This window comes from Solanum stenotomum, chromosome 11 (assembly GCF_019186545.1).
Source record: "Solanum stenotomum isolate F172 chromosome 11, ASM1918654v1, whole genome shotgun sequence".
Classification (NCBI taxonomy): domain Eukaryota; kingdom Viridiplantae; phylum Streptophyta; class Magnoliopsida; order Solanales; family Solanaceae; genus Solanum; species Solanum stenotomum.
In genome coordinates this window covers 26044146-26055778 of record NC_064292.1, presented here as the reverse complement: position 1 = coordinate 26055778, position 11633 = coordinate 26044146, and the positions used below count along the sequence as shown (strand labels likewise).

Sequence of the window (11633 nt, the reverse complement as noted above, 5' to 3'; positions counted from 1 at the left end):
AGCCTTGGATTAGTTATCCCTCCCTTTTCTAGGGATCAAATAAGACCTTGAAAAATGATCCCAACTACGTAAACAATTAATCAGAGATAAATTAAAATAAATATAACTTCCTATAATTTTAAAAAACGAAGTCATTGTTTTTAATCACTCTAGTTCCAAATGATTGGTTCGATCCTAAACTCTAAGCAAAAGTACACAGGGAGGCGATGACAAAACGTAAGAGACACTATGGATATGACACAACCAAAGGCACACGTTATAGTGCCTTCTTATATCCAATACAATTACAACTTTCTTACTATATCTACATTATGTGTTTGTTTTCTGGAAAAGGGCTTTCAGCATGATATAATTTCTACAAAGTGATAACAATCTATAAATCTTTTGAAATTTCAATGAAAAAAATTCAGCACATGATATATCTGGAAAAATCAGCCAGTTATCTGTTACTGATATCATCCGCTGAAGTCTCCGAAGCTGTATCGTCCAACGTTGAGGTTGAGGCTGTGTCCACAGAGCTACTATCACTATCTGAAGATCCAAAACTTTGGTCTTCCGACGGTTGTTTCAAGTGCCAATACATTATACTTGCTGTCAGGGTAAGGATCATCTTTTGGTTTACCTAATTAAACACACCATTATATTAGTTTTGCAGCATCCTAGAGACTTGTGAGTTGTGCCCAATACATTGGCTAAATCCATGGGTTTCCAAACCTAAAAGAGGGGATTATTTTTCCAAAAAGTAAAATAATCCAGGCATTATTAACTATGAAACCTCTGTTCAGGAAGGATGCATCAATTATTAGAATGTCTTAGTGGCAATTAACAGAAGTAAAAGAAAGTAACCAAAAGACAACTGCATACAAATGAACAATTACCTCAATTATATCTTCAGGCAGCAAAAAAATTGAACATCCAAGCTTCCTGGCAATACTGATTATGTAGGTTGCATTCATCTTCTTCTGTTCCTCTGCATCATCCAAAATTTAAAATGAATCAGAGAGTCATCCTCAAGCATACTACATGAACTGCGAAAAAAAAAGCAAACGAGCACCAAAGGGTACAGGTGACAGTTTCTCAGAGGTGTGATCTTAGCTCCCTCACAGTAGGAGAAGAGGAAGGAAACTATAACATTCAACCGTCTGAATGCAAAGAAATCGATTGAAAGATAAGATTCAGTTATTTCAACTGTTCAGTCTGTTTTAGAGCCACGAAATAGATTGTATAGCTAGGCAAAAGCAGACATAAAGGTTATGCTATATTCATCAACAGACATATAGCTGTTGTGCTTAGGGTTCGGTTCATAAAGGATAGGTGGATGGGAATGTGATGTTTTTAAACCTCGGAACCTCTGTTACTTAGGAAAAATTATTCCAGTCATTTGACTAAAATATTTCTGAAATTATTGTTCGGAAAAAGCTACACATGATATGTAGTGTGTTAAGCAAAAGTGAAAGTAGATCTGGTAATTATTTAAAAAATTACCATATAATTCAGTCGGGCATCCCTCAACATTTACATCGAATTACATTAGATAATATTTAGAGACTAAAGGGTTCAGGTTAAGCAGGACCGAAACAGAGTATTTGGGGTGCAAATTCGGTGATTCAATGCAAGAGGCAAGTGTGGAAGTGAGGCTTGACACTCAGGTTATCCCCAAGAAAGATAGTTTCAAGTACCTGGGGTCCATAATCCAGGAAAGCAGGGACATCGATGAGGATATCACATACTGTATTGGGGTGGTGTGGATGAAGTGGAGGCTTGCATCCGAAGTCTTATGTGATAAAAAAGTACCATTAAAACTTAAAGATAAGTTTTATAAAGTGGTGGTTAGACCAACTTTGTTGTATGGGGTGGAGTGTTGGTCAATCAAGAACTCCCATGTTCAAAAGATGCATGTCATGGAAATAAGGATGTTGAGGTGGATGTGTGGGCATATAAGGAGCGATAAGATTAGAAATGAGGATATTCGGGATAAGGTGGGAGTGGCCTCTGTGGTGAACAAGATGAGGGAAGCGAGATTGAGATGGTTTGGACATGTGAAGAGGAGATGTGGTGATGCCCTAGTGAGGAGGTGTGAGTGGTTGGTTATAATGGATAAGAGGAGAGGTAAAGGTAGACCGAAGAAGTAATGGGGAGAGGTGATTAGACGAGATATGACTCAACTCTAGGTTACCGAGGACATGACCTTAGTAGGGTGTGGAGAGCGCGTATTAGGGTAGAAGTTAGTAGGCAATGGAGTGTTGTCTTGCTTTTCGAGGGTTTAGGTGTTTGTCGCCATACTAGTTGTAGTATTGTAGTCAGTTGTTTAGTTAGTTTTGATTGTGACACTATTTGTTGTTCTTGTCCCTTTCTTGCAGGATTTGCACTGCTTCTATTTTTCTCACTGTTTTCTTACTCTCTATACTTGGATTTGCTACACTTGAGCCGAGGGTCTTTTGGAAGACCCCACTTGTGGGATTCCACTGGGTATGTTGTTGTTGTACATTTGATAATAAATTGTTATCGTGATGCAAAACCAAAACAAAAAGAGCAAAGAAATATATTGCATGAAAATATCAAGAACCAATTTCTTTTGTGCACCACCAAGCATGTATATTGACTTGAATTACTGGAAGCAGGAATCTGTTAAAGTCTGAAAGAAAATTACCAGTTTCCCCTTTTGTTACAAGACTCCAGTTAACAGCTCGAGGATGAACCAAACTTAGTAGTTCCAGGAAAAAGATACCAGTTGACAAACTCTTATCCTGTAAATAAAATTAAAGTCTACACCTTTTTCATCGTAGTAAACCAAGGGGTAAAATAGAAGTAAAATTAAACATATGAACTGGACATCTTGTAGCACATTATTCAACTCATGCCTTGTCGGTCGTTTGGTAGAGTGTATAAAAATAATACCCAATAGAGTGTATTAGTTATGCATAGATTATTTCTTATCCATTGTTTGGTATGGTGTATTAAAAATAGTATGCATTGTATAAAAATATTTATTTACAAAAGTATCCTTCACAATTATGGTGGAAAAGATGAAAAAGTACTTTTGAGGGGTAATTGGGTCTTTAACCATATTAATGCATGTATTAAACCCTTTGCATTACTAATACCTAGAAATCCATGGTATTAGTAATGCACTCCTCAATACACAATAGAGTGTATAACCAATGCAAGCATTAGTTATGCATAGCATGAAAAAATGCACCAAACAAGGGATTACTAATACATATAATTAATGCATGCATTTAGGGATGGCAATGGGGCGGGGCGGATGTGGGGCGGGGTGGGTTTAAGGCTATGTGGGGAGGGGCGGGTTTAAGGTTGTGTGGTGCGGGTCGGATGCGAGGCGTGTTGAAGTGGGTTTTTTAAAAATTAATGTGGGGCGGGGCGGGGAGGGCTGCGGGTATATGTGATTTATGTGAGTTCAAACTTAATTTAACTTTTTACATGTCAATAATAGAACATTATTTATTAAGATAATTTCATTAAAGCTACTAAAATATTCAAGATAATAAATGAAAATGGTTCAATAAAAAATAATATAATTTCTTACATATTTCCCAATTGACCTCTCAAAAATAAAAATTGACTTAATGAAAAAATGAATTTATTTTTATGAATTTTATTTTTAGTATCAAACATAACTAGAAAAAGAAAATATTAAAAAAATTATGTGGGGTGGGTTCATGCGGGGCGGGTCTATGCGGGGCGTGGTGGGGCGGGTTGAAACTGAAAAGTGTTGTTAAGCGAGGCGGACCCTCCCTACACCTCCCCCACCCTACACCGCCCCATTGCCATCCCTACATGCATTATTTTTGCTAATACACTCTACCAAACGACAACCCCAACATGGAACATTTACTCTGATGCAGAATATGTGATTGCAACATTCTAATTTCTAAATATGCCTCAGGCCAACAGTAATGCAAATAAAGCATCTGGACTCATCAAAAGCTGATATCGCAAGGAAAATGAATAAACAATTTACTATGGACTTTATTTGTTTCTTCAAGGCTTGGTTTTCATATTTAGTCACCTGATTCCATGGGTAAGCAGTAACACTTGCATAGCTTGTTGACATGATGCTTAGACCAGTATAAACTTTTTACATGTACTAAGGAACTGATCTTTACCTAGCTTGATTGTAGTTGAAAGAGACAATGTTTAATGACTTCTATGCAAATTCATGATTTATGGAAATAGTTACAGGTTTGTCTGCTACATTTTTCTGATTTTGGGATATTGAGATCACAGGAGACGATACCTTAAAACTACTGAGATTTTAGTAATATATATATATATATATATATATATATATATGTAGAGAAGATACCTTGAAACTTGTCATATGACTCTGGCTTCCTGAGTTTCTTACTTTGCTGTTAGCCCACTCCAAAATGTGGGCATCAGTAATTTCCTTTCCATGGGAGTGAAATCTCAAATTCTTTAAGAGCTGAAGCATGTTGCATCTCATTAACTGCCACAAGTAAGCTGAAATACAAAGAAATAAAGCGGTTGGTCCATAACAATTTTGAGCCTTTTGATTTCTAATTCAGTGGGGAAATAAAACAGAAGGCTTACCCAGTAGTAACTTCTTGTTCCCCTGAACAACGTCATTTCCAGCAATATTTACTAGGGAAAATTTCAATTGTTTGCCAATCTTGACTACTTGGTTGCAATTTTCTACTTTTCTGAAAGGCATCTTAATTGGAGGTTTAGTGGCAATTTTCCAATTAACAATTCCTGGGGAGACCTTGTCAAGTGTCTCCAAAAGCATCCATCTGCAAAAGGCAAACATACACGCTGAATGAAACATAGCCAGAAAAGTGCTCTGCACAAAAATGTTAATGAAAGAACTTCTGTAAAAGCCAAATAAGATAAGAGCAGAATTGAAGTTCTTTATTTGCAATGGATCAAAAAGAAACTGAACTAATTCCAGGGTATAATTATACTACCATGGGGAAAATTTCTATACTAGGTATCAAGGAAACACTCACCCATCTCTCAGATCTTCGAAAACATTGTCTATGTATGATGAGTTTCCAAGACTATTAATCCAAAAGCGAAATGATCTTTCTTCCTTGGACATCTGAGCTTCATCTGGTGATGTCTCAACAAACGATACCTGCTTTGCTTCAGTTGAAAGCCCATTCCTGTAGATGAGAGATTTATGATCAGTTTATAGATTGAAACAAAATAATCAAATAGACGAAAGTTTACAGAATGCAAGCCCCAGTAAAGTGTAAATACAAGTTTTACCATAACTCCAATACTATAGCATATCAGCTTTATACAGCAAAATTGGTGAATGGGCTAGTGGTGTTACGGAACAACTACCCGACGAGTGGTAATAATGACAACTACAGTAGGCCTTAGAAGTGTTTTAGATTATGGCAAAACCTATAATAAATTTCAGGTCAACTGACAACTGTACAAGAATCAATCTTTCTATTCAAATCTCTTTGCTGGCATATACTGTGAGCTAGTGATATGTAATTATCCAAGAAGCAAGCTAGAAGGACACTGCAATGCATAAAAACTTGTAGCTTTTAGAAGTACCAAGGTAGAATCCAAGCAGATGTGGCTTGCAACTAAAGTTCTTCAAGAACTTAGAAGAACCAGCTAAAGCTGTCTTCTTCTAGGTAGGTGTAAAAGCCAAAAAGAAAAACACAGCTAACAATTAGTAAGCTCACAATTAGAGTGAAAAGAAACATTTAATTTATTCTCACCTATGCTGAAAGATATGTGCCACAAATGCAAGGTTAAGATTTGGAGAACCTTCCACAATATCTTTTGCTGTTAAGTATCTTTTGCAGCCCATCCTATCTGCATGTTCTAGAACCAATTTTGCTCTTTCTGAAGGGTCTCTTACAGTGAGCATGGAAGGAGTGGTGTACTCTGGGGCTAGAACATTTAGGAGGCGAACATAAGCTTCTCCATCCTACGTAAGCAATTAGATAACTTAAGAATTAGCATTATGTCTACAAAATGAGAAACCACGTAGAAGAGATTAAAACTGAAAGCTCTTTTGATATATTATTGAGTATGGGACAAGAAAGTCTGAATTGAGTACCTTTTACATAAAACTTAACAGTTTGTACAGATCATCTCACTTATCATAGGACACAGGGCAGTAAGGATATGTTGTTTGCTCAAATTGATTCTTATATACCATATTTCTATGCCAGACTTATTTATCACCCTGGAGCATTGGGAGAAGAAAAATGAATAAACTGAAACAGACTCTACTGGCGGTAGTTTCAATGTATAGACCAAGAAATTCCATAAAGTTTACTCCCGCTGTTACATTTTATGCGGCACTATAGTCTATTCCAAAGTCATCTTTTCTACATGAAAACAATTCAACTTTAATCTTTCCATTTTACCTTTAACGGCATCATGCTTTTATAAGCCACAGAACTCTCATGGCACGTCTACACCACAAGTTCCATAAGTCTTTTTTCTGTATAAATCTTTATGTGAGTAAAACTACGCCACATAAATTGAAGCGGTGGAAGGAGTAGTTATTAAAATATGTCTAGAACCATTACTCTATTGTTCATGTTGACCAAAAATAGGGAAGAGAAAATAGAATCACCAGCAATAGAGCCTCTACCACTATTTGAGGGAAAACTATCTTCTTTGGAAGGATTAAATAAAAGCTGCAGATATATAAAATAAAACTAAAGAAAAATTGTTTTCATGCTCGATTGGTACACAAGTCAAATCCATTGCCATCTACCTTTATGTCAGAAGAGAAGTTTGTCACAATTTTGTTGTATCCAGCTTTCTTCAATTGAAAATTCATCCATCTAAGCAAGATCTTTTCTGGAGGAAGGTTCATCAACTCTTCTACATCCTGAGATCATAAAATTGAGCTGAAGCATATAACACAAGCTTTTTTGGAAGATAGTCACATGAACAAATCACTTTACGAGATAGTCCACTCTACCTTGCTATCATCAACTAACTCCACCAATTGAGGTGTTTTCTTTAGATTGAGGTCTGCCAATAGTTGAATCTGAAATAGCGTGATTAAAAAATCAATCTCCTTGGGAAATATAAGACTACAGTTTTGTGTCTTAAGATTTAAAATATATGGTGATACCATTTTGTATCTTAATGACGGCTGCTATTTGTAAGGTAATCTAGTCCTATAAAAAGTTGCTCCAAAACTTCAAATTTGAAAATCACATTAAGTATTCAATAAAGTATACATTCAGAGACCTCACCTTAATAATTTGAGATATTACTCCAAGAACAAGATGCCTCTGGAGAAAAATCACACAACAAAGTATGAATGCAGTATAATTGTTACTCCAAAAGGCCAAGGTAATCAAAGAATGTTACTCACAAAAACCAAATGAAAAAACACTCTTCATGTCAAGAGTTGGAGTAAAATATTACGTAGTAAAAACATGTAACACATAATTCAATAACATCTTGACAAGATTTTTTCTCAACCCTTTGATCAAAGCCATCATCATCCAGCCACAGACCAGAGAACCAGATGCTGCAAAGGCAGCAAGGGAAAGGGCATGGGTAATTGAATGCCTTTGAATACAATAGAGTCCAGAACAGAATGAACTTCTCCAATGTCACAAAAAATTTAAGCTCGTCAGCCGTACCAAATGATGAGAGAAAGGAAAGACCAAACTAATTATTGAGTGCTTTGTTAGAATAATGCTAACGATTAATCTATTTAGACTAACATAAAATTAGCAGTTGATATCACACTAACTCTGCTCAAAGCCCAAGATAAAGAATCCTACTCCATCTGATTAGAAATATGCTTTCCAAGGGACTCGAAAGAAACATAGTCAAAATAGATGAGCAGAAAATCATAAGGAGACACATACCCTTCCTTCAATAAGGTCTTGTGTCCCAATATTGACCACAGTACATCCAATAGCCTTTGCAGAGTTTAGGCACAAAGTATGATTTTCATTCCTTTCCCATGGATTAAGCATTCTCTTCATATTTATTGCTCGTTCATCAATTGTTCCAGGCACAGCCACATTGATAAGTTTACTGCAACAAAGGGCAATTTAATTGACAATCAGACTATGGGTTTACAAGCTCTTGAGACATGTGTACAAAAAATAGCGAGACTGATGCTGACCATATAAGAACTCCATCCTTGGAAATCTCAAAGAGATCGTTTGTAGAAGGATCAATAGGAAGGAATTTTTTCAAAAATTCATCTCCCACAAGATAGTTGTTAATATGGGCAACATATGATGCCTTCTCAGATTCACTAATTGTATGAAGTAATGTAGAAGTTGGAGACTTTAGGAAAGCTGATGAGTTCTTGACATTATTTCCCATTCTTGCTGCAGCATGTGCTTGGAGTTTCAAATAGACCTGTCACAAAGTTAACAAATTATTGCATTCTTTAGATATATCCACTACTGATTCTTGATGACTATGTTCTGAAACAAAGAGGAACACTTCAAATTAAATGTCTGTGTGAATCTATATTTCTACCTCTTTAACTAATAAGCAGAGATGTAAAAGATGTCAGTTTACTTACCCAAAGTTTTCCTTTCTTGGTAGTTACAAATTTAGAGAAACTTTCAAACTTATATTCACAAGGAAGTAGTAGTATTGTTTTGAACTGATACATGCATATTTGTGCATGGAAAGGCATCAAAATCTTAAGATTCTTTCTGAAGATTGGACTGAATAAATAAAACAACAAAATCAGTATCACATTGACATAGATTAGAGAGACTTTATCAATGTATGCATCTATTATCTTTTCTTTTAGTTTCCCAAATTGATTGTGTTCTGCATACTCAAAATTCTTATAATCAAGTCAAAACTAGCTTCTCTCCTAAACGCAATTATAAAGGATAAAAAGTTGTATACAAATACGAGATATGAACTTTGTGATTTTATAGGTTTAATCTACAATTAATAGGCTTAAGAAAAATGATTTCAAATCAGGTGACGGATGATCCAACAGCTATTTCAAATAATTCAGACTTTGAAACGAAAAGAAAAAATTTAAGTTTCCATCAACATGAGCGGCGGCATACCCTAAGAAATATCTCGAAATCAACGTCTTCATCCAAACATTTATAGGAATCTCTGATAAACGACACTCTTTCTTGCTCTGTAAGATTTTCTCCGATTTGTTTCAGTTTCGCCATTTGTGAAGGCAAGTCGGCAAGCGTCAAACATCCCTTCTCTCTCTTCATTGTGTCGAACTGCACAGAAAATGAAAATGAAGTCGGAAGTGATTTCTAACATAGAGAATTTGATAATGAAAGAGAATAGTTAGAGAAACCATACGTGAGATTTCAAACTCCGAAGCTCAACCTGAGTAAACTGATTTTGCAGCCATGGATCCGATACCAATACACCAACATATCCAGCCATTCTTCAATTGAAAACTAGAGAGAGAATTGAGATTTTTCCGTAGTAGAAAAGTAAGGGAAATGGGAATGGAGAGGAAGAAGAAGCTCAACACTAGAGTACACTGGGACGGAGACGAGCTGTCAGTATCTTTTCAAAGCTGTTCCTTTAAAATTCAAATTATCACCCTATTCTCCCTTTTTCTTATCTCTTACTACTATTCTTTATTTAATTCAAACATACCACTTTACATAATAATTAAACCCTCTACTTTCTTCAATTACTACTCATTCTATTTTCTTTTATTCTATCCAACTATATTTATTTATTTTTGTATATTATTCATTTTAGTAAATGAAGAAAAAATTAATTATATTTTTTTAATATTATTCTTACTCCCTCTATTCATAATTATTTATCTACTTTTGAATTGACACACATTTTAAGAAAATAATGATTAACATGATGAGTTTACCATTTTATCAACATTAATTATGAAGTTAATGATTTAAAAATTTAACATTTTCAAGAAGTTCTACATTTTTCAAAGTAATCAATGGAAGGTATAATAAGTAAAAAATTTGTCTTTTCTTGATTTGTCAAAATTGATAAGTAAAAAGGGACAAGTAAAAAAAAATTGGACAAGTAATTAGAGACGATGGAATGTCATTTTTTTATAACATGTTGAATACTATTAATTCTATTAGATTTTCAAAGCATGCTAAATATAAATAATTTAGTAAAATCAAATATTAATTTATTTATTAAAATCAAGATTAATAATGATTTTTTTTAAAAGATTCTTCATCATATTTATACTTTCAAAAATAATATTTTAAAGATAAAATAAAAAATATAATTAATTCTATTTTTAAATTTATAAATGACAAATAATAAAGAGAGTGTGTATTTGATTTTGTTTGCTAAGTCAACAAGGAACGAGAAGAGTGGAAAAAAGTGAATCATTCTTTTAACGGTCACTTTTTAAATTTTGTGAACTCCGCCAAAATGTGTTGGCACATATAATTACTATCACATGACACTCATCTAAGCTAGTCATTTTTCACCTCAACTTACTTTACTCGATAATTAAATACTTTTTATGATTATTTTATTTATTCACTGTTTAAAAAATGATTTTTTAATTTTAGCATTAATTATTTATTCCTCAAATTATATTTTAAGATCTAATTCTAAACATCAATTAGTAACAATAATATGACAAAATACTCATATCAATGAGTATCAATTTCTGGGGCCCATTTTTCATGCGGTATGAAATTATGATTTGAAGTCATGATGTGAAATTGAAGTTTTGTTTGGACATGTAATTTGAACTATTTATGTTGCATTTTTCTCATAAACATAAAAACTCCATAAATTGTAAAAATATTAAAATTATCTCAATTCTTTATACAATCTTACCAAATAGGCAAAAATTTATAAAATACTTAGCATAATACACTATCATAAAGTTATTCTAAAAGAAAATACAACATTTATTGATCAAATTTTAATTGAATAAGAATATCAAAATTGAACATTGGTTGGTAAAAAAATTGATAAAAAATAATGAATTTGCTGAATATAAATGGTAAAGTAGGAATTGATTTGAAGTAATATGAACTTTTATATTGGTGAGAATAATTGTTATATGAGATTTAATAGTTTTAAAAGTAATGAGATGGATTATGAATCTTATTTACATATGAAATAAAACTTATGTGTCGATTTTTGTATTTGAAATTCTCAAATCATATTATTTTTTTGGAGAATTTGGAATTTCATATCATGATATGAAATCATGAGATAAAATCATCTTGAAATCGCATGTCCAAATGCTGATTTCATCTTATGATTTCATATCGGGATATAAAATTGCATGTCCAAACACCTACTTAATGAGTGTCAAATACAAATATGATAAAAAAAAATGTAAACGGAGGGAGCACAATGCAATTTATTTGCTATGCTTAAGATCATCTCCAACTCACATCCACTACTAAAAAACAGCTAAAAATCGACGGAAGTAAAAGCGATGGACGGTGTCGCTCCAAAAAGCGACGCCATTAGCCACACTGTCCATCGCTTTTTAATAAAAATAATTTTTTTTAATTTCTTTTTAAAAAAACGACGGACGGCATCACTTAGTCCGTCGCTTCTTTTCGTGAATTTTTTGTGCCAAATATATATATAATGAATAATTAATTATTTTATATATATAGCGACGCAGTCCGTCACTTTCTATTAAAAATAATTATTTATTAATTTAAAAAAAG

The 11633-nt window shown here is 33.7% G+C and overlaps 1 protein-coding gene across 1 annotated transcript; it reads right to left on the bottom strand.

The window, feature by feature from the left end:
• Positions 1-413: 413 nt before the first annotated feature.
• On the bottom strand, positions 414-9532 carry LOC125845151 (fimbrin-2-like). The gene is made up of 14 exons (XM_049524589.1): positions 9292-9532; positions 9036-9206; positions 8117-8358; positions 7854-8025; positions 7227-7265; positions 6947-7015; positions 6737-6853; positions 5724-5935; positions 4992-5147; positions 4576-4775; positions 4328-4485; positions 2651-2747; positions 879-970; positions 414-622 (listed from the first exon to the last, which is right to left on the bottom strand). The coding sequence occupies exons 1-14, from the start codon at positions 9376-9378 to the stop codon at positions 440-442; spliced, it is 1995 nt and encodes a 664-aa protein (XP_049380546.1). The 5' UTR covers positions 9379-9532; the 3' UTR covers positions 414-439.
• Between the last annotated feature and the right edge of the window lie 2101 nt (positions 9533-11633).